Raw genomic sequence first — 24,581 nt, 5'->3', positions numbered from 1 at the left:
AATGCATATTTCAATCACCTGGATCACCTGTTGAGAAAGAAAAAAGAAAACAAGCAGAAGAGAACAAGAGTAATAGAATAAACAACATCACAATGATATATGGGAATATGACAGTAAATACTAAATATTAAACATTATTGTGCAGCACATAAGATCAACAGAACACAGTGTGCTTTGAGGTAGGAGCCAAAAAGGGTGTAGTTTGTGGGTGTGATCACCCGTGTGTACACCTGTGAGCATGGACGCGCTTGTTTTTTTTGTTTTTTCAATTTTTTCAATTTTTTTTTATTTCGCTGAGCCTGGTTCTGCCGGAGGTTTCTTCCTGTTAAAAGGGAGTTTTTCCTTCCCACTGTTGCCAAAGTGCTTGCTCATACACAGCAAAATCTCCAGTGTTAAATTAACACTAGAGAGTGTCTATATGGGTCCACACCTCTGAGTGTTAAATACAACACTGTTGAGTGTTAAATTAACACTTTTGACAGTGTTATATGTTTAAAAGTAACCTAGTCAGTTTTGAAGATTAACAATGGCTAACACTGAGCAGTGCTGATTTTCTAACACTGGAAAATAACTCAAAATGTTAGAAATATTCCAGTGTTAGAAAATCAGCACTGCTCAGTGTTAGCCATTGTTAATCTTCAAAACTGACTAGGTTACTTTTAAACATATAACACTGTCAAAAGTGTTAATTTAAAACTGGAGATTTTGCTGTGTAGGGGGTCATATGATTGTTGGGTTTTTCTCTGTATCTATGAAGCGCCTTGAGGCGACTTATGTTGTGATTTGGCGCTATATAAATAAAATTGAATTGAATTGAATCACCTGAGGGCTTGCTCTCCCTCGGCGGTCCCAGATGCTCGTTGCTTTAAAAGAAACAAATCCACCCCAAATAAATACGAGCCCAACAGAACACTTATCGCATGCACTAAGTGTTTTAGTTCAGGCAATAATTGGTGGCACTAAAATCACTTAATATAACTTATTCACTGCAAATCCACACGGAGCACCTCTAAAAGACCTAATTCCCCTAAGGTAAGAGGGGATAAGCTCAGGAATTGCACATTGCCCGACTAATATTGCACCAGCCCATTGGAAATCAAAACAAACCCAGCATAAAAAACAAATAGTTTTAAAAGGTGACCCTACTCTAAAACCAACTTGGGAGAAAAACACAACGAAAAAGAGGAGGAGGAAAAAACAGTGACAAATTCACATGTGCAGCCTGTCCTGCAGGAGGCAATACAATATACAGGGAGTGCAGAATTATTAGGTGTCAATGGAAAATTGTATTTAGTAGTCAGTATAATCTTTTAGTGATATAAGTTTGCATATGGTAGAATACTGCATGTAGTTATTTGTATTAGGAAATATTCAACCATGTATACTTAGAGGCATATAATCAATTGTGTGTGATCTCTAGCAGGCTGCAGGCTTGGTGTGCACCCCAGGAATGCACCCCCACATCCTGGGAGCATGGGAGAGGTCGTACCTTGTTTTATTGTTTTACGGTAGGATTAACGTAGCTATGTCTGTTTTAGTTTAAGTGCTTCTTTACATATAGATGAACTGCTGGACTTCCTCACCATGTTATTTAGGGTGAGGGTGAGACTGCCCTCTTTGTGACCAAGGATGTACCTTTTGTGCCTTCATGTTATATGACCCTTTGATCAGCAGGACACACACACACACACACACACACACACACACACACACACACACACACACACACACACAAGTATAAATAAAGACCGGGGCAGTTTCTTAGTGCGAGTCTCAGTCTGGAGGCTGCCCTTGCTAGCAAGAAGTTCTGTGTGTTTCTCTTCTCTGAGTCTTTACTGAAGAAGTGTTTTTTTCCCTAACATTAGGCAAATGAGTATTTTGTCCACATCATCCTCTTCATGCATGAGATATCTTGCAGAGGGATGCAGCAGTCTCAAAATTGCAAAGCTTCTGAAGCGTGATCATCGAATAATCAAGCGTTTCATTCAAAATAGTCAACAGGGTCACAAGAAGCGTGTGGAAAAACCAAGGCGCAAAATAACTGCCCATGAACTGAGAAAAGTCAAGCGTGCAGCTGCCAAGATGCCACTTGCCACCAGTTTGGCCATATTTCAGAGCTGCAACATCACTGGAGTGCCCAAAAGCACAAGGTGTGCAATACTCAGAGACATGGCCAAGGTAAGAAAGGCTGAAAGACGACCACCACTGAACAAGACACACAAGCTGAAACGTCAAGACTGGGCCAAGAAATATCTCAAGACTGGTTTTTCTGAGGTTTTATGGACTGATGAAATGAGAGTGAGTCTTGATGGGCCAGATGGATGGGCCCGTGGCTGGATTGGTAAAGGGCAGAGAGCTCCAGTCCGACTCAGACGCCAGCAAGGTGGAGGTGGAGTACTGGTTTGGGCTGGTATCATCAAAGATGAGCTTGTGGGGCCTTTTCGGGTTGAGGATGGAGTCAAGCTCAACTCCCAGTCCTACTGCCAGTTTCTGGAAGACACCTTCTTCAAGCAGTGGTACAGGAAGAAGTCTGCATCATGCAGGACAATGCTCCATCACACGCGTCCAAGTACTCCACAGCGTGGCTGGCAAGAAAGGGTATAAAAGAAGAAAAACTAATGACATGGCCACCTTGTTCACCTGATCTCAACCCCATTGAGAACCTGTGGTCCATCATCAAATGTGAGATTTACAAGGAGGGAAAACAGTACACCTCTCTGAACAGTGTCTGGGAGGCTGTGGTTGCTGCTGCACGCAATGTTGATGGTGAACAGATCAAAACACTGACAGAATCCATGGATGGCAGGCTTTTGAGTGTCCTTGCAAAGAAAGGTGGCTATATTGGTCGCTGATTTATTTTTGTTTTGTTTTTGAATGTCAGAAATGTATATTTGTGAATGTGGAGATGTTATATTGGTTTCACTGGTAAAAATAAATAATTGAAATGGGTATATATTTGTTTTTTGTTAAGTTGCCTAATAATTATGCACAGTAATAGTCACCTGCACACACAGATATCCCCCTAAAATAGCTAAAACTAAAAACAAACTAAAAACTACTTCCAAAAACATTCAGCTTTGATATTAATGAGTTTTTTGGGTTCATTGAGAACATGGTTGTTGTTCAATAATAAAATTATTGCTCAAAAATACGACTTGCCTAATAATTCTGCACTCCCTGTATTGTCTTATGTAGTCTGGAAGATGAGTGGATGATGGGGTGGGTGCAGTTTTCTCTGTGGTGGGGTTAGGTGGACTGTCCCGGGCTCTGTGGGGCCGGGCGGCGCTGGTGCACTGGGCCCCGGCCCGGATGGACCTGGGCCCCCTTTCCCTGGCGGGTCGCGGAGTATGGGGGTGCCTACTGGGGTCAGCGGGGGAGCTGGCCCCAGGGAGGGGTCACTTGCCCCTCCCTTCCTTCCCTCCCCATCTCCAGCTACCTCCCTCTTCCCGCTCCACCACAACCACCCACACATGCAGGGCTTTGGAGTAGGGGTATGTCACCAGGGTGCAGGGGAGGCACCACCCCTCTGTGCCCTTCTGGCTGCCTCTGCCTCAATTTTATCCCACAACTTAGACATTCACATTACTCACACTCTCATTACACATACATATAGGATCTTGGGGGTGGGCACGCTACACGGAATCCAAATTACCATCAGGGTGTACACCCCACCCCTGGCGTCGTTGCCCACCTCTCAATTTTAAATACACGTAGACATTGAGGGCTAGCAGGAGGGACTATGCGCTTACCTTCTGCTCTCTGGCAGGTAGCTCCATGCCCTCCTGGGTTTTAAATGCACCTTAGAACACACATGCATCAACACTACAATGAGCGGGTGGAGGGAGGTTTGGAGTCTTCACACACACCCGTTCTCTGTGACCTGCTGGAGCAGGGGGGGCTAGGAGGAGGAGTTGGGGTCTGGAGTGTGGGGCCTCCCTGCTGCTGCGGAGTCGGGGCGGTCTGCTTCTCCCCACCGCAGGGAAAAGGGTAACACCACCTGGGTCTGGGTGCAGTTCCCCCCTCCAGGGGCCTAGACCCGGTTCGTAGAGTACGCTTGGGGAGTGTGATCGTGTGTACAGCGTCTCTTTATGTCTGTCTCCACGTTGGTTGAGTGTGGAGTAAGTGCATATGAGAGCATGAGGGTGGGAATGGATGTTTGTATATGTGTGTGCCTGTATGTCTGTGTCTATATGTCAGGTTGGGTATCAGACGCCACCTCTCTGGGGACATCTCAGGCCCTCCAAGGTTTGGAGGCCTATCTCCCCCTACCACCACTTCCCCTGCCAGTGGCGGACTCCCTCAGGTGTCGGTGCGTTGGTGGTTCTTTGTGTCCGGGGATGGACGTCCAGGTACACACCGGCTCACTCCTTGGCGGCCGCTTATCGGGGCCTGGAGCCTGGGGCTTGCTCGGGCCACTCCGGAGGTGGGGTGCCCCCGGCCCCTCGGCCTGGGGCTCGGTCACTCAGGCGCAGCTGGCTGCCGGCGGAGCTCACGGGCGCGTCACTGCAACTCCCCCTGGCTTCTGCTCCACGGCTGCTGAGTGAGCCCTCATCTGGGACTCTCCTCAGCTCTTTCTGGGACAGTGGCGCGGCTGCCCCTCCGTTAGTCTTCCTTGGTCTCTTGTGTTCTGAGGGCCTCTGGATGTCTGGAGTCTTGATCTCCTCCATACCTGCTTCATGCCCTGGAGGACGGGGCTGTGGCCCCCCCCACACTCCCTAGCAGATCGTTACATGGAGAAACCTTTGGAATGCAAGCATGCTGATCCACACAGGTATGCACACAGGTGTACACACGGGTATTCACAGACGCGGACTACAGCTTTCTTGGCTGCTGCCTCAAAGCACATTGTGCGCTGTCTATCTTGCGTGCTGCACAATATCGTTTATTACTTAGTATCTACTGATATCTACTGCTAGCTAGCAGATCATTACATGAAGGAACCTTTTAAATACAAGCGCGTCTTTTAAAAAAAAACAAGCGCGTCCATGCTCACAGGTGTACAAACGGGTGATCACACCTACAAACTACACCCTTTTTGGCTCCTACCTCAAAGCACACTGTGTGCTGTTGATCTTATGTGCTGCACAATAATGTTTAATATTTAGTATTTATTGTCATATTCCCATATATCATTGTTATGTTGTTTATTCTATTACTCTTGTTTTCTTCTGCTTGTTTTCTTTTTTCTTTCTCAACAGGTGATCCAGGTGATTGATATATGCATTTTTTTTCTCTGCTTATTCTGTTGGTTTTTGTTTTTTGCCCTTCTCCCCCGTCCCTCTTCTCAGCTGTTTCTCTTTCCCTCTTTCTTTCTCCCCTTCTTTCCCCCAGTCAAGTCTGTCCCGTATTCAGTAAATGAAAATAAAATAAACAATAAAAGGTGAATCAAATGGACCATTACGGCAAGGCTGGGATGGTCAATTTGGTAAAGTAAATCCGTTGGGCATCTTTCTTTGCCTTTAGACAATAATTCTGATGGCAAAAGGCCAAACGGGACAGGCCAAAAAAAAAAAGAAAAAAAAAAGAGAAACACAAATGAACTCAGAGACACAGACTGATGCGACAAAACAAGTTAGTAGGTGTACAGCGTAAACTGTAGTCTATAGCACACAGGAGTATTAGCGGGGCGATCGTGGCTCAAACAGTTGGCAGTTCGTCAGTCTTGGTCGTTGTGTCCTTGGGCAAGACACTTCACCTATTGCCTATTGTTGATGGCCAGAGGGGCCAATGGCACAATATGGCAGCCTCGCCTCTGTCAGTCTGCCCCAGGGCAGAGTGAATGAATAGTGGAATTGTACAGCGCTTTGAGGGCCCGAAAAGCGCTATATAAATGCAATCCATTATTATGTACACGTTGATAAATTGTCTTATGGCAACTGACAAATTGAAACAAATGAGTGTGCTGTGTGTGTAACAGACATTACCTGTCCTTTTATTAACTGCGCAAGTAGTGCTGGTCATAACTGCTAGCTAACTGTGTAAGGCTGTAATGGGTCTGTAGCTCTGTCACCGTTTTAGTGAACATATTTAGTTTTAAAGTAAATTACGGGACTTTTCCTGCCTTTCTGGAGGGCTTATATTTCACTATGTCCACATAATTATGGATTATTATAATTATGATATTTAAACACACACTGTATTTTAATTAACATACCTTAAGAAACAGATTATATTAGATTTATATTTTAAATAAGACAAAATGCTTATTATACAGCAGCAATATTATTGTATTTCTACAGTTTAAACACTTAATAACCTTTCTGCCTGCACGGAGTGGATAGTCAAACATACAATATATATTTTTTTATTATTTTCTTTTTACTTAATTATTATAGCACTAGGAATAAATAATAAGGGAGGGATTCTGGATCAGCACCACGAGGGAAACTTGTGCCCATAGTATATACAGTATTGTGAAGAAGGTCAAAAATGTCACTGTGTGTGCGCTTGTGTGTTTTATGTATATAGATTTTTTTTTTATTATTACTCATGATATAACACAGTCCAGACATGCCTGGTGTTAAGATTCAGTATTGAGGAAGGGTACAAGAGGTGATCGAAGAATAACCACACCGATCCGGCCGGGTGAAGTCAAACGATGATTTTAATGAACACACGTGTGGGAAGACAACTCTGTACGCAGACAGGAAGTAGTCTTCGACTTAATCAAAGCATGAACAGATATTTTATAGCATCAGGGTTTGTTTACTGACGCCCCTTCATGCGTCACCAGTACATTTTATACATAGATCAGATCAACATCATCATGACTTTTCACCTAGAAAATCATCTTCTATTTTCATGGCGTGGTACTTTCCGTTCTTATCTTGTTCCTCTTTCTTGCCGAGACACCAAGAAACGGTTCCTCTTTTACCAAGACAATTTTGCAGTTACAGCCAAACATAACTAACCTCTTCCTCTAAATAAATCTAATTTAAAGTGTGTGTGTGTGTGTGTGTTGACCTCACATGCTCTTTGTGTCACCTCTTCACCTACTGTCTGTGTCTCGTCCTCAAATGCTCTTTCTCAATTCACCTGTTGCACTTCTGACCTTTTACCAGACCAGAAGCTCACTGAGACTATGTGTATGTCTTCTACTAAATAAATGTTTTAACCAAGAACCTCTACTAAAACCTTAATATAAAATGACCTGATATAAGTGTTTTGTAAGCATGTATTGCGATTCCTTCTATGGCTCCAAGTCACTTGCACAATAGATTGTCCGAACATCGCGCCGAACAAAGCTTCCGACCCCCAATTAATTGACCGAGCTCCAACTCTTTAATAAGCACAGATATGCATTGTGTATAAAATAGTCATAACTGCTTAAGGCCTTCTTAAAGCTATCTGTTACATTGTTAAAGCCTCGTCTTAGCCTGCGGCTCAAAATAACTTCCTGCTTTCACTTCTGCATACAACTTCCTGTCAGCCTGCAACTCAGTCTTTCTGAAAGAGACACTGTTTAAACCTTGGAATGCAATATCCATGCTGCAGATTATATTATTAATGCAATGACAATTATTTAACAATAGCAGTAAAATAATTTCCCTCCTCGACACTCCCTCTTTTGACCTCTGGAACACCAGAGGTCACAATACATTGTGTCCTCACGCAGACCCTTCTCTGGTGGTCTCGAACCTCGAGATCTCCAGGATCCTCGCCCCTCCTGTGGTCGCCGAGATCTTCTGCAAAGGAAACAAAACACCTTTTCTTGCATCTCCCTAACTTATCCTATCTGGGACTCTTTAATCAAAAGCCTGATCCTAATTATGCTCTTAACTTATTGACTTGTATTTATGTATATTCTTCAACGTTCCTCATCACTTTAAACTCTTTAAGCCCTGCTTTCACGTCCAGTTGCTCGCTCTATTTTCCCTTATCTGATCATCAACATCCTGTGCACAAGTTGTCGCTGCTGCAAGTTAATCTACTCCAAAAGAAAACAACCACTTTAATCAATTAAGTTTAAGCATATAAGCAATTACTCCTGTATACATTTCATCATAGCTAAATGCTGCCTTGAAACAACTCCTATGTGTTAACACTAACTTCATTTTAAAACCTCACATTTCCTATGTTATCACCTGTTTTGGTATAGCCTTTTTATTTCATTTTGCTCCTTTTAATGTAACAATACCTTCTAATTCTAATGTATCAGACTTAACCAAAACATATGCTTTCCTTCCTCTTTGGTCCTTCTTTAAGTTCAGTTAAAAGCTAAATGAATTTAAGGCCTTTTGCCTGGAATCAATACTGTCATGTGTGTTTCTTAACTCTGTGTCTGTAAGCGTGTGCAATCCTTCATGAACTCATATTATCCTCACAGTAGATTGGCTAATCATAGCGCTAGCCAAAGGCTCGTGACCCTCCAGAGACAAATTTGAGCCACAACTCCTTTAAAAGCACAAAATGCAATATGTATAAAAATCATTTCTACGTAGAAGCTCCCCCTTTATCCTAAAAATACCTCCTATGTAATATCTGTATGTGTAAGCCTACATTATAACCACTTCTTCTAAAAATCAAAAAAGAAATCAAACCTGTTCTACTCCTTCAACCCTCACTAGTTTTCCCTCTAAAATTTATTCACAGCTTTGAAAAACTTTGAAAAACCGGCATTGTATCTTCTAAACAGGATTCAGTTCTGTCATGGTCCTGGGCCATGTTGGCCCAGTATTCTTGGTTCCTTGTATTTTCGCTCCTTATTTAGGCCAGGTTTTCTGAGGTGTCCTGTTGTGGTGTTCCCTAAGTGTTTTTTCCCTTTGTGACTCTTACCCCCTTGTGCCCCTCTGTGTATTTATGAGCTCTCGTCTCTCTTTGTGTTTATTCCATGTTTCCCCCAGCCTGTTATGTCTGTGTTCTCCCCGTGCTCTGGGTGTATTTAAGTTGTGTCTTCTGATATTGTAGTTCCTGGTTCGTCTATATTGTTTCCCCTCGGTCTCCCTGCGTCTCTTGTGTATTTCCCCGGACCTCCCTGCATCCTCGTTTCTGGTTTGTGTTATTAGCTTACCCAGTTTAGGTTTCCGGTTTCTTGTTTTTCCACCAGTGCTGTTTTGTGCCCACCGTTGTAAATAAATATTCACCTGCACCAGAGCTGCCGCCTTTTGGGTCCTTTTCTACAACTCCACACGGCTTGCCTCGCAAACCGTGACAAGTTCACTTTTAATCCTTTAACCTTAACTTAAAAATACCAGTTTCAGTTTTACCATATCCAAATGATCAAAAACCCAAAAGGTCCTAAAATGATCCTAAATTATTAAACAATTAAATTATTAAACCCTAAACCCCCCTTTATCTTGATACATTTCATGTGTCAAGATACTATACAAAACTTAAAACTGCTCAGTTTTCCCCACTCATGATCCAATCTATGTCATAAAAATAAACTTAAAACAGAACAGTTATCAGTCATGTGTTTCTACAATTAATGGTAACTAAGTTACATCAAAAATATTTCCCCTTTAGCATTTGGCCTTCTCCCAACAATATACTATAATCTCATAATCTAACCCCACCTAATAAAACAAAAATTTTTCTGGTAAAAGCAAATTGTTTATCCACATTAATTCATCCTCACTCACATACAGTCTCACATTCACTCACATGCAGTCACACCATGTATTTGCTGATAGTGGAGCCTCCCGCACGATCAAATACTCCACCCTCAGCAAAATGAGCTCCGTCATTTTTTATTTTCCATAGGAAAATATTTCTTTATGCTTTTGGACTGGATTGACTCGCATAAAATCCTTTTTACAGGGACTTACGACCTTGATCAGTCCCCACAGGTAGCTTTCTCCTCAGCCAATTGTAATCTGGAAAGCCCCCTTATATTTGCTCCTCCCGAGAATTTTCAGCGCCGTTATTCACTGTTGCAGGCCTGCTTAAAACAGAAATGAAAAATAGAGCTGATTGTTAGCTCATAAAAACAAAACAAAATCACCTGACAGGTTTTCTTTAAGTGCACTGTTACAAAATAATGGGCCCAATTTTAGACATGTCCATGTTTCCTAAAACTCCCTCTATTAAAAACAAAAATAACAACAACAACCTACCTGACAGAATCAACCCATCACCACAACAACCTTAAACACACAAATCTTGCCACCACATAATTTCACCTCCTCAATACACCAAAAGTCTCATTAAAACCACACAATTTGCAAACAAAAATCACCCCCTTATACTCTTAAATTCAGCATAAGACCCCTTACGACATCATATAATCACTAAACTATAAATTCCCTACCCCAATCTGCACTTCTCGTCTCTGCTATGCTTCCTCTCCCTGAAAGTCACAGTCACACACACACTCCAGCTAATTTGCATACTGAGTCATCTCTCAAGAAGCTGTAACAACAGAAACATATGTTTAAACATTCCCAACTCATTAAATCATTTTATTTCTTCCAACAGTGATCACTAGTGTTGATCACTCAGTACGAGAGCACTCCTAAGTCACTCTTTTTTAAAACTACTTTAATCCCTTTTTCGTTTTCATAACTCCCTTTGTCATATGGCTTATTCTATTCCTCAATTACAAACTCAAATGTATTTTATTAAACATTCACACCCTTGTATCATTCATACAAGATAGCAAGCTGTTCTTCATTGCCTATGTTTGTGTTCTTAGCTAGGTTTAATCAGTGTCTATGCATTAAACTCCATGAGCTTGTCTTGTCTTTATAAGTTTAATGCATTTTCTGTTTGTGTGTGTGAATTTGCATATGGTGCTTTTACAGTGTGTCAGACTCCTTCATAATTTTGCCTTTAAACAGTCAATTTTCTCCTCCCCAAATTTACTAACCCAAATTCTGATTTCCTACCTTAAATAGCAGCATTCCTTGTCCTCAGCCAGAAGGTAGGGCTCCACTTGCCACTTTCCACCTCCACCCTAGCCCAGCGGCCTTACCCGTCAGGTCCCGTCTTCTTACTGAAGCCGAGAGTAATCGTGACTGTGCCTGCCTTAGGTTGTCCCAGGGTTTCGAGGTGGGATCTTACCCGTCATGGGCTATCCAGCCTTCCATACTCGCCTGATACGGGGCCCAAGTGGGCAGGGGAGGGAACACACTGGCTCTGGGAATTAAAGGAATGTAAGCTGCTTCCTTCATTGCATCTTATATTAAACTATCTCTATAATAAGCTATCTCAATTCTGACTCCTTCCTAGAATAATTTCACATATGGCACTTTGTGTATGTGTGTTTTCTATTCATTAATGTAATTGTCAGTTATTTTCTCTCTTTATTTTATTTTCTTTTGTTTGTTTGTGACGTTCTACTTTAGTTCTACTAAACCTTGATGTAAAAACAATACTCCCTTATTTCACGCACACACTCTGCATTTTGCCTACGCACACACTTCTCTCTCAGACTTCCTCTGTTCACACATCACCTTATATGGGCATGCAAACTTCCTGTCACCCACACCATTTCCTGTTACACACACACCGCACGCAGCTGCTCAGAGCAGCTCAAGCTGCTTTGCTGTTTCTCCAGGCTAATCAAACTTATTTTGTATTTACAATCTACAAACCCTCTGTAATTCTACTAACTTTTGACCTAAAATGTAGCATCATTCACACAATGATTTCATGATCCTCTCACACACACCTTTTAAATAAACTAAACTCTTATAACATCACTCATGCCTCTCTCAAATTAAAAACACTTTCAAACTTTAAAACGTCCTACTTTACATCACCCAAGAAATACCTCTCACACCTTTATTCATCATGTCAAAGCTTCTAGTCACCGCATTCACACTTAAACTGTGACTAGAGTTAAGGAATATAACTCAACACACTTTCCTAAGAGTATTTTAGACATGCTTGTCATAATCAAAAAGAGCAAGTAAAAAACAAACAAACAAAAATTGAAACCTCCATTAATTCTCACCGCACACACAAGAAATTGAAAAAATAAAACCCACCAGCAACTAATGCTGGAGAACAGTTACTACTGAAAGTGATGTGTTAGCCTTAAGTATATACAGTGCACTCAATATATTTATATATCTACATCCAAACTCAGTCAATTACTATACATCCACTACGGCAACTCAAAACTTTATTTATAGTCCTCTAATAAACATAAATGGCATTTGAAACACACACTCAACAATGTTTGCAGCAGTATTTGTAAAACCAACTGTGGCTTAAACAGTTCACTGCTTACTAATTTGCATTTTCACTCACACACACCGTCTAAAAATAGCAGCAGCATTGCCTCAGACTCCTTTCACACAGAGATCTCTTATTTTACAAAGACGTCTTATATTTACAACTACTGTCAGATCTGTCAGCTTTAGCGCCTACACAATTTAGACAAATTTAAAATAACCGCCCAGCGGATAAATTCCCTGAGTTTTTGCGACCAATTAACCAGTATCAAGACTTTAACTGTTTCTGGCCTCATTTCTAAAATCCCTAACTCAATTTAAAAGCGTCAACCAACCCAAACTTTGAAGTGTTAAGTTAAAGTTACACGCCCGAAGTCCACTTCTGCTGGCCAAAAAAGCGCAGATACCGTTTCAAACGGTAAGGAGATTCTAACTCCTAGTTATTCTGGAGTGCCCCAAGCTCCACAGTGACCAACTGACTATCCCTCTTCGAGGACAATGCATAAGCGTCCTTTGCATTGGCAAGCGTTACCTCTGAGCACTGCGCTTCCTAGCAGACTCTAACTGCCGTTCTAGAATAATTTATAATACTTTGAAACAACAGTAAAACACCCAACAAAGTGTATAACTGAGGCAGATCGACCCTGATGGACAATGGGGACTCTAACCCACAAATTGACCCACAGAGGTCTGACCTAATGACCAACCGGGACTTTAACCCACAAAATGACCAAATACCCTACCAAACTACTTGAGACTCTAACTCAATTTCTTTGGGACTTCAACCCATTATTTAAACTTTTCTTATCAGACTCTTAACTACTTTCATTTCTTCTTAGCAGAACTCTAACTGCATCAACTCATGAGATTTTCATCAAAATCAAAACAGACATCCACCAGTAACTTCAGTGAGTAGACTTAAATTTTATCATGTCCAATTTGGCACACTTTGGAAATAATTCAACAGGTAGTGCCTTACCTTTTGGATAAGCCGGCTTATGCCCACTCACTTAGACCACTGGAATTCATGTCTGCCCGTCAGACCACCTAAGACCCCGGATTTCTCCGTCTAAACCTCCAACTCTCCCTCCTCAATAACCGGACGAGCCCCCAAATGTTAAGATTCAGTATTGAGGAAGGGTACAAGAGGTGATCGAAGAATAACCACACCGATCCGGCCGGGTGAAGTCAAACGATGATTTTAATGAACACACGTGTGGGAAGACAACTCTGTACGCAGACAGGAAGTAGTCTTCGACTTAATCAAAGCATGAACAGATATTTTATAGCATCAGGGTTTGTTTACTGACGCCCCTTCATGCGTCACCAGTACATTTTATACATAGATCAGATCAACATCATCATGACTTTTCACCTAGAAAATCATCTTCTATTTTCATGGCGTGGTACTTTCCGTTCTTATCTTGTTCCTCTTTCTTGCCGAGACACCAAGAAACGGTTCCTCTTTTACCAAGACAATTTTGCAGTTACAGCCAAACATAACTAACCTCTTCCTCTAAATAAATCTAATTTAAAGTGTGTGTGTGTGTGTGTGTTGACCTCACATGCTCTTTGTGTCACCTCTTCACCTACTGTCTGTGTCTCGTCCTCAAATGCTCTTTCTCAATTCACCTGTTGCACTTCTGACCTTTTACCAGACCAGAAGCTCACTGAGACTATGTGTATGTCTTCTACTAAATAAATGTTTTAACCAAGAACCTCTACTAAAACCTTAATATAAAATGACCTGATATAAGTGTTTTGTAAGCATGTATTGCGATTCCTTCTATGGCTCCAAGTCACTTGCACAATAGATTGTCCGAACATCGCGCCGAACAAAGCTTCCGACCCCCAATTAATTGACCGAGCTCCAACTCTTTAATAAGCACAGATATGCATTGTGTATAAAATAGTCATAACTGCTTAAGGCCTTCTTAAAGCTATCTGTTACATTGTTAAAGCCTCGTCTTAGCCTGCGGCTCAAAATAACTTCCTGCTTTCACTTCTGCATACAACTTCCTGTCAGCCTGCAACTCAGTCTTTCTGAAAGAGACACTGTTTAAACCTTGGAATGCAATATCCATGCTGCAGATTATATTATTAATGCAATGACAATTATTTAACAATAGCAGTAAAATAATTTCCCTCCTCGACACTGGTAAGGATGTTTCTATAACATTTTCTATCATTACTTTATTATGGATTAGGTGCGAGAGTTATTAAGTGTGGACAATTAAATAATAGATTAATGCAATAGCAAATTGTGTCTTGTTCTCAGATAAGATAAGATAAGATAAGATAACCTTTATTAGTCCCACACGTGGGAAATTTGTTTTGTCACAGCAGGAAGTGGACAGTGCAAAAGTTATGAGGCAAAAATTAGAATACAATAAGAATAAATACAGTACACAACTGTACAGAATAGAATAAAATAAAATACTATATACAGTAGAATAAAATAAAATAAATATACAATAAGATAAAAATAGAATACAAATACAAATACTATATACAACTGAGTAAAAATACAACGATGACAGAAAGGATTATTGCACAGATGGACAGCATGTGGAGAGTTATACCGCAAATGAGGAGATGGAAGGAGGAAGAGAGGCAGAGTAAGTTTCTGGAGGATTTATATTTCACTAAAAACTTTCTAATATTCATGTCAAATTTCCCCTTGTGGGACAATTAAAGGGTTCTATTCTATTCTATTCTATTCTATGTCCACATAATTATGGATTATTAAAATTATGATATTTACACACACTGTATTTTAAACAACATACAGTAATAAACAGATTATATTAGATTAATATTTCAAATATGACAAAATGATGATTTTACAGCAGTACAATTATTGCATCTCTACAGTTTAAAAATTTAATAAGCTTTCTCCCTGCACAGTACTTTCTTTTTACTTAATTATTATAGCACTAGGAATAAATAATAAGGGAGGGATTCTGGATCAGCACCACGAGGGAAACTTGTGGCCATAGTATATACAGTATTGTGAAGAAGGTCTAAAATGTCACTGTATGTGTGTGCGTGTGTGTGTTTATAGATTTTTCAAATTATTACTCATGATATAACATTGTCCAGACATGGCTGGTAAGGACATGAGGAGGAAACAGTAGGAGCTGTGTGAGGCTAAAGGCAGTGGGTCCCTCAGCAGCTGGATTACAAAGAGCACAGGTAACAATATCACATATACCAGTTGTTGGAGATGTATTCCAGTATATAAATAATACTAAGCACAACTGGAATGTTTTGCTTCTATAACATTTTTCTGTCATCATTTTATTATAGATTAAGTGCAAAAGTTGTTGTGGATAACTAAATAATAGTTTATTGCAATAACAAACTGTGCCTTGTTCTCAGATGGACAGCAAGAGGAGAGTGATGGATGAGATGAGGAGATGAAGGAGGAAGAGAGGCAAAGAGTGATTCACAGGCAGAGCCGAGTTTATTTCTCACAGTTTTTTGTTGCCTTATGGTTTCAAGCACCGTCAACAATCTTTGCATTTTGTTATTATCTCATAACACTTGTTTAATCAGCTACCATCTCGCCTATGGAGTTTTTAATGTCTACAGTCTCAGATCAACACAGCCCTGGCCTTCAGCAATATCAGCAGCAGGAGCAGCAGAAACCCCTCAACAGCAACATTGTACCCTATCAGGTAAAACATAGGCTACGTTTGCTTTGCCTTGTCGCCACCTCACAACAGTGATATAGTATGAGGCGATCCCATATTAGATTCTTGATGAATGTGTGTTGTTGTTATTCAGCCTGGTTCAATGTGCCCCTCTTGAAATTCGAACCTTTAAACATCTTTGCACGGCCCTGCTGTGTGATACAGACTGTGGTGCTCTAACCTCCTTATCTGCAGACTTAAACATGGTATTATTTTAATAAAAAACACGATTAAAAAGCCGACTAAAGGGCACTTTACTGTGCTTTTCATAATGATTTCAAGTGTACTCAGAGCAGAGGTCTTTTACCCGAACTTGACTGCTGTGCCACAGTTCAGCTAAGATAAAAAAAAAAACCACTTTACTGATGTTTACTGAGGATTATTGAGCATTTCATTTATTCCTTGCGAAGGCTGCCAGTCACTACAACAGAGATACGTGGCTGCATCTGTGCGTAGCAGATAGTTAAGGGAAAAACTTTGCCGTTTTTTCCGCTGCTTGGAAATGAAAGACGAGATCTGAGAGTTAAGTAAAAAGTCAAATTAAGCACAAACAAACAAACAAACATCTCCTCACACCCATATATGGCTTAACTTTAATGGTTCACTATATATAGCATAGGCGAGCCCCTAAATGGCTGGGAGTGAACATCCTTTACCAGATAAGGAAACCAGAATCTCACATGGAATGTACTTGCATTTAAAGCTATTGCATACCCTACCTAGATGGTGGGAGGAACCGAAGAATATCTAAACATGCAGTTCAAGGCAAGGTTTACAAATTTAAGTACAATAATGGCAACATTTAACAATTCACTCCAACACTGCCAATCAGCAAATATCAACTGTCAGAAATTGACTTACTGTTTCTCATCTTCTGAGAGAGTATCATGGGTGTTGGATGCACTGTGAAAATTTATCAGTGTTTCTGAAACTGTTCCATGAGCCAGCTGGAAAGAAATGCCAACCACAAATCAGCAAAAAAGTTGAAACATTTAGCATTCCTGAGATGTTCATCTGTCACTGTTATCTTGGTCTTCTGGGTTGCTGTAACCATGATGATGATAATCTGTGAGGTGAAATTAAAAAGGCCAGTCTTCCTTTTAACTATAAACTAAAAGAGAGAAAAACTAAAGAGATGCCAGTTATGTTCAGTTCTGTCTGCAACCCTAAACATGTATTATCAGTCTTCCATCTTTAAAAACCTGTACAAAAAAATTGTCCGGTCCTTATATTGATGGTTAAGTTAGTATTATTAGAGTTGCAAAGTACAAAGTCAAAGCAAGTGGAAAAAAACATGTGTTTTTCTTGGCTACGGTCAGTGGGCTAGCCAGTAATGATTTCCTCCCTACAAAGCTGTGGACAAACCACATTTACTCAGGGCTTTCTTGATGTAATAGTCTTCTCCTTCCTGCCAACCACTGTGTCTGTGCGGATCGTGTTCGCTCTGTGTTGTAGCGTCCTGATGACACCCAGTTTATGCTCCAGTGGATGATGAGACTCAAACCTTAAATACTAATCCATATGGGTAGGTTTACGGAAATCTCACAGTCTAAGAAGGCTTGGTGGTGTTCCAGGGTAGGATAACAAAGCCCTCTTTTCCACTTCTTTCATGTACAAGTTGGCCACGATGGGTAAAACTGGGGAGCCCAAGGCTCTGCCTGTAGAACTGACCCTTGAATGTGAAATAGGTGGAATGAAGACACAGTTCCTGTCACAATCTGGTAGTAGGAACTCAGAGCGGTAGGCGTCTCCAAAAAACATTTTATTTACAGCACCAGTGCACGATATATATAGTGAAGGGGAATCCAAACTCCAGGGGAAGGTCTCTCACACTCGCTCACGTCTTCTTGCCCAAACTCACACACGTTCACACGACTCAGGGTCACAGGTACGGGGAGGAAAGTCTGTCGCAGAAGAGAGGGAAGTCACACACAAATCACGAATCACAGGTTCACAAGAGCTGGGAGAAACACTAACGTCTGTAGTACAATCATCCAGCGACGAGAGGATCTGTGTTCCAGCCTCAAATAGTGCTCCTGGGTGATGACCGCTGATTGTTGACAGGTGTGTGGGCCAAGGGCGGGAGCCCACAGTGAGCTCCGCCCAGGCAGAGAAAGAGAGAGAGAGAAAACCAAACAACACATGTAGCCTTGTGGGGCCGGCCGGGCAGGCACGGAGACCATGACAGTTCGAAAAGCAAACACACTTGGTCGATGCTGAGAGTGGTCCTGTTGCTGAGGTTGGGGTCATCCTGTAATCTCTTACAAACTACCTCCAATGCTTCTGTGACCACTGAACGCTTCTGCTCAGGTGGTTCCTGTAATCCGCCATCTTGCGTGCTGTTTGCTCATACTGACGTACAAGCTTTAGGCAGTCCTTGCCAAAGTGGTTTAAAACCTCTTGATGCATGCTCAATCATCCAGGTAAGTAAATCCCCAAAAGTCGATTCTGTTCATTTACATAGATTACATTTGCATGATGACTGAAACTAGCACCACTGAAGGGACAATGGGCTGGGAGGTCAGTTCCTTCATCATGATTATGCAAATTCTCATGACCATTGATCAGCAACCATTGATCAAATCCCACTGATCATTGGCCATGAATACCATTGACAGAGAGTTGAGGAATGGCTGCAATCACAGTATTGTAAGATGGTGAAAGATGTACTCTTAGGCCCTCGTGAGAATTTGCCTTGAGGGCCTTTTCTTTCTTACTTCAAAACAGGTTCTGTACTTTTAATTTGTCAAGGCAGGTTAGTTTGAGTGACCTGTTTTTTCTTTTGTTGTATGTTCTGTTTGCTTAAGAGGAAATTCCTTCTTGCATTCTGTCAGTCTGCCCCAGGGCAGCTGTGGCTACAACTGTGGCTGCCTCCACCAGTGTGTGAATGTGAGATTGAATGAATAGTGGAATTGTAAAGCGCTTTGAGGGCCCCGAAAAGCGCTATATAAATGCAATCCATTATTATTATTATTATTATTATTATTATTATTATTATTATTATTAAGAGCAGTGGGTTGGGTGATCTCAACTATGTGTAACGTGACTGTGAAATATGAAGATTTACAGGTTGAACAAACATACACTGGCCTACAAATGTTTCCTCCTGTGACAAATGTCAATGCACTGTATGAAAATTTTTTTTAGACCTTTAGTTCCTCCTACGCCGAGCGGCGCATCGGGCAGCTAGTGATCTCCATCGATGTCGGTCAGCAGCGACTGCTTCAGCTTCGTCCCAGGCAATGTCGACAGTTCTCAGGTCGTCCATAAATGTTCGAGTTTAGTATGAAAATATATACTATATAAATATATGGAAATGTCGCATGATTTGAGAATGAAGTTACAAAAATGTCTGATAACCTTTGTTGCTCACTTTTACCCATCATTTTGAAATAAAATATCATTGTAGAGGATGAAGATGTTTTATCTAATCCAAAGACTGATATGATGCTTCTGTTGTCTTCACAAATTTAATGTGACAAATAAAAACACGTGCAAAGTCCAGACCTTAACTTGACTGTGGTGGAACCTTAAAAGATGTGTGAGTCATCGGGACCACGAGACAAAAACTGCATCCTGTAACTCAACCAGGGTTGCTCTCATGGTCACTAATACAGCAAGTCATTTGGTAAAGGTTAGAAAATAGGGGAAAAAAACCTTTAGTGCTTAGTGGCTGGGACTAGTTTGGGGCACCAACAAAGGGATAGTTTAGTGCAAACTATAATTTCTCCCCATCAGTTTTAACCAATCAGATAAACACAAATTCTCATATAAAACTTTGGGCCAACCAAGAACTGTACAGGGAGTGCAGAATCATTAGACAAATGAGTATTTTGTCCACATCATCCTCTTCATGCATGTTGTCTTACTCCAAGCTGTATAGGCTCGAAAGCCTACTACCAATTAAGCATATTAGGTGATGTGCATCTCTGTAATGAGAAGGGGTGTGGTCTAATGACATCAACACCCTATATCAGGTGTGCATAATTATTAGGCAACGTCCTTTCCTTTGGCAAAATGGGTCAAAAGAAGGACTTGACAGGCACAGAAAAGTCAAAAATAGTGAGATATCTTGCAGAGGGATGCAGCAGTCTCAAAACTGCAAAGCTTCTGAAGCGTGATCATCGAACAATCAAGCGTTTCATTCAAAATAGTCAACAGGGTCGCAAGAAGCGTGTGGAAAAACCAAGGCGCCAAATAACTGCCCATGAACTGAGAAAAGTCAAGCGTGCAGCTGCCAAGATGCCACTTGCCACCAGTTTGGCCATATTTCAGAGCTGCAACATCACTGGAGTGCCCAAAAGCACAAGGTGTGCAATACTCAGAGACATGGCCAAGGTAAGAAAGGCTGAAAGACGACCACCACTGAACAAGACACACAAGTTGAAACGTCAAGACTGGGCCAAGAAATATCTCAAGACTGATTTTTCTAAGGTTTTATGGACTGATGAAATGAGAGTGAGTCTTGATGGGCCAGATGGATGGGCCCGTGGCTGGATTGGTAAAGGGCAGAGAGCTCCAGTCCGACTCAGACGCCAGCAAGGTGGAGGTGGAGTACTGGTTTGGGCTGGTATCATCAAAGATGAGCTTGTGGGGCCTTTCCGGGTTGAGGATGGAGTCAAGCTCAACTCCCAGTCCTACTGCCAGTTTCTGGAAGACACCTTCTTCAAGCAGTGGTACAGGAAGAAGTCTGCATCCTTCAAGAAAAACATGATTTTCATGCAGGACAATGCTCCATCACACGCGTCCAAGTACTCCACAGCGTGGCTGGCAAGAAAGGGTATAAAAGAAGAAAAACTAATGACATGGCCTCCTTGTTCACCTGATCTGAACCCCATTGAGAACCTGTGGTCCATCATCAAATGTGAGATTTACAAGGAGGGAAAACAGTACACCTCTCTGAACAGTGTCTGGGAGGCTGTGGTTGCTGCTGCACACAATGTTGATGGTGAACAGGGCCCTGTGCTTCGTACGTCGCTTACTACATCCAAGATCAAATGAAACATCCAAGACCAAATCATCGCGCTAACTCTGAGCTCGCTATTCCGGTTCCCCGAGCACACCTGTTGTTGACGATTAGTATAGCTGGATGAAGTAATGTGAGATCACTGGGTGGCCCAACAGGGGCTACGCATCGATAGTAGAAACATTGATCGGCAACCCTTTGATTGGTCGGCGAAAATGTCGAAGGAGCGCGCTCGGTATTTTTCGGCAGCAGAGCAAGAACTCTTGAGTGAGGGATTTCAGGAGTTTCAGAGTTTAATTAAAACGCAAGGGAACACTGCAAAGGCTGCAAAAGCAAGGAGAGAGGGCTGGCAGAAAGTTGCTGACAAATCAAACTCGTAAGTAATTCAATAATAACAATAATAATGGAGTGGATTTATATAGCGCTTTTCAAGGCACCCAAAGCGCTTTACAATGCCACTATTCATTCACTCTCACATTCACACACTGGTGGAGGCAGCTACGGTTGTAGCCACAGCTGCCCTGGGGCAGACTGACAGAAGCCAGGCTGCCATATGGCGCCATCGGCCCCTCTGGCCAACACCAGTAGGCGGTAGGGTAGATTTATCATATCACACCATATTATCCAATATTATATTACATTATATTATATTATAATATGTTATATTATATCCCCTTTCACATTAGAGCCACAACAGGACCCACTAGAACATGGGAACAAGTAAAAGTGAAATATAAGAATATTCTACAGACTGGTAATATTTATCACTTATATTGCTTTTCGTCTCTTGGAAAGAGACCCTGGAATACTCTGTTTGTTTGTTCATAACAGCAACCAAGAAAAGGGCAGAGCAAAAAAAAGACAGGTGGTGGTCCTGCACCCCCTCGTCAACAAGTTGGTTAAGTAAATAATACCCTCACGGGAAAATCGATATCTCTCTATGAGCACACTGTCGCGCTGAGCTAAAGGATCCTGTCTGTCCCGCAATATACGCTGAATTCTGAGGACTCTCCTTATCAATCTTGCACCTTCCGCAATGGGTTGCTCGCGTAAACGGACAGGACATGGCTGCGACAGACTTCCCAAATCCACCTTCGCTTTTATAGCCGTGGTCTCTCATCTTGATTACACGAAGTAATTTACAATTACTACTCTGAAATATGAATTACATCTGTAATAATCACATACATATAATAGAATGTTAATAGTACATTTCCCTTTTTTAGGGAATGACCTGTATGTATCTGTGTGAAATCAATAAAAGGATCAAGTGCTGCATTATCTTTAGTTACATTGATAATATTTATTTATGGTGAAACAGTGGTGGAATATCGCTGTTGCTTTCGTATGAATGATGCGGACATACCTGCGTGGCCGCGATCTAATCCTGTTTACATAAAGTAAACCTGCTCCCCAGCAGGTTTACGCTTACGGCTCTGTTGCTATGACAGCAAGTCCCGGATGGGCTTCGGGGAACCGAACGATCCAGGATCACGCGAAATCGTCAACAATCTCATCCAGCTAACTCACTTAGCGCGGTACGAAGAACAGGCCCCAGATCAAAACACTGACAGAATCCATGGATGGCAGGCTTTTGAGTGTCCTTGCAAAGAAAGGTGGCTATATTGGTCGCTGATTTGTTTTTGTTTTGTTTTTGAATGTCAGAAATGTATATTTGTGAATGTGGAGATGTTATATTGGTTTCACTGGTAAAAATAAATAATTGAAATGGGTATATATTTGTTTTTTGTTAAGTTGCCTAATAATTATGCACAGTAATAGTCACCTGCACACACATATCCCCCTAAAATAGCTAAAACTAAAAACAAACTACAAACTACTTCCAAAAACATTCAGCTTTGATATTAATGAGTTTTTTGGGTTCATTGAGAACATGGTTGTTGTTCAATAATAAAATTATTCCTCAGAAATACAACTTGCCTAATAATTCTGCACTCCCTGTACATGCCTGTGTTATTTTTTTAAGGTACATCCCTGTGCTCCTCCTCCTCTGTTCATATTTGGTAAATGGGAGAGGTAGTTCTTGGAAATAAAGTAAATAACATACATCAGGTTTGTTCAGTTGAGCTCTTGGTGTCATTTGAATGTTATCTTTGAAAGCACAGACATGGAATGGGAAGAAATATGTGAGTCTATTTTTTTTTATAACAGTGTTATCCCATTATACAGTGGCTATGAATTATTATTATTATTGTAAATAATTTATTTGACATCTTTTTGTATTTCGTTAACAGGCAAGACGGTCCTTGTGTCTGCAGGTACGCCATGACATTAACCACAGCATAATTTTGAAATGAAAATCTTTAATATATGTTTTTTGGGGTTTTTTTAGGAGCTGGTGGAACTGTGATTCTGACTCCTGCCATTCTGGCTTCACTGGGGTTCACTTCAGCTGGAATAGCAGCAGGCTCCATCGCTGCCAAACTGATGTCATATTTAGCAATCGCTAGTGGAGGTGGAGTTGTAGCAGGAGGTCTCGTAGCAACCTTGCAGTCCTGGGGTAAACTGAATAATTTACTATATATTATCTCTCTCTCTCTCTCTAAAAGCTTTGCTCATGTTGAATAAGCTAATAGAGCTAATAGTGTCTAACATGATTTCACTGTAGGTGCAGCAGGTATGTCATGGGCTGCCACTGCATTATTTGGCGGTGTTGGTGGAGCAGCGGCTTGGGTGCTCTCAACTGTGTGTAACGTGACTGTGGTTTATGAAGATTAACACGTAAAAAAACACAAACTGACCTACAAATGTTTTCTCCTGTGACAAATTTTAATCGCCTGGATGAAACGTTATTCTTATGTGTGAATGTCAAACACTGAGATTAAAGCATATTTTGAGAATTAAGTTACAAAAATGGTTCATAAAAATTTCATTCAGATTTTATCCATCATTAAAAACAAAAACAAAAAACAACTGATATGGTGCCTTTATTCTCTTCATTAATTCAATGTGAAAATTAAAAGTCATGCAAAAATAAGTGTTTCCTTGCTTTTATTGTAAACAACTTAATGTAAAGCACAGTAACAATACCATATGTTTCTATAGTCCATAAATCTATCACTCTTACAGAGCCACAACTCTGACGGGAGACTATGTAGGACAGGGGTGTCAAACTCCAGTCCTTGAGGGCCGGTGTCCTGAAACTTTTCCATGTGTCCCTGATGCAACACACCTGAATATAACTGACTGTATGCGCAAGTAAATTTGACTAAAATTGACTTACTGTTTCCCCAACCTCTGAGAGTATCATAGGTGTTGGCTGGACGTAGTGAAAATCTATCAGCATTTTGGAAACTGTTACACAAGACAGCTGAAAGAAAATGCCACAAACAAATCAACAAAACAGATGTTCAGTAATCTTTCATTGTTATCTTGGTCTCCTGGTGATGATGATAATCTGTGAGGTGACATTAAAATGGCCAGTCTTCATTTTAACTGTAAACTGAAAGAGAGAGAAAAACTAAAGAGATGCCAGTTATGTTCAGTTCTCACTGCACCCTTAAACCTGCCTTATCAGTATTCCATCTTTAAAGCTGTTTCGTCCTTGTATTGATGGCTAATAGTACAATTAGTTGCAATAATGCTTTAATACAATATTATAACTGAGATCACCTAAAGTTTAAAACTTTGTATTGTTGTAATAATTAGTTTAAAGTAAGACAATGAGGTAATAAACATTGCAAATGTTTAAATGATTTTTATTGAAGCTAATATAATTTTCTAAAGTGTTTGCAAAAACTGGTGGGAAAAAACTTTAGCAGAATAACAAGACTTCCAGTT

At 41.0% G+C, this 24,581-nt stretch overlaps 1 protein-coding gene across 1 annotated transcript; it reads left to right on the top strand.

Moving 5' to 3' along the window:
* Window positions 1-22,836: 22,836 nt before the first annotated feature.
* LOC146551620 (interferon alpha-inducible protein 27-like protein 1) lies at window positions 22,837-23,854 on the top strand. Its single transcript, XM_085256661.1, has 4 exons — window positions 22,837-22,927; window positions 23,036-23,059; window positions 23,134-23,301; window positions 23,410-23,854. Exons 1-4 carry the CDS (start codon window positions 22,909-22,911, stop codon window positions 23,517-23,519), a joined length of 321 nt encoding a protein of 106 aa, XP_085112787.1. The 5' UTR covers window positions 22,837-22,908; the 3' UTR covers window positions 23,520-23,854.
* Window positions 23,855-24,581: the final 727 nt, after the last annotated feature.

The sequence above is a fragment of the Mchenga conophoros genome, linkage group LG19 (assembly GCF_057382185.1).
Source record: "Mchenga conophoros isolate Kocher_MC1m ecotype Shallow Benthic linkage group LG19, M_conophoros_male_GT1.1, whole genome shotgun sequence".
Classification (NCBI taxonomy): Eukaryota; Metazoa; Chordata; class Actinopteri; order Cichliformes; family Cichlidae; genus Mchenga; species Mchenga conophoros.
Note: the sequence above shows the minus strand (reverse complement) of the source record. Positions and strands in the feature narration are given on the sequence as shown.

Coding starts and splice junctions, on each gene's coding strand:
- LOC146551620 (XM_085256661.1), top strand. Junction 23,060..23,133: donor GACGGTCCTTGTGTCTGCAG/GTACGCCATGAC, acceptor GGGTTTTTTTAG/GAGCTGGTGGAACTGTGATT. Junction 23,302..23,409: donor AGCAACCTTGCAGTCCTGGG/GTAAACTGAATA, acceptor ATTTCACTGTAG/GTGCAGCAGGTATGTCATGG.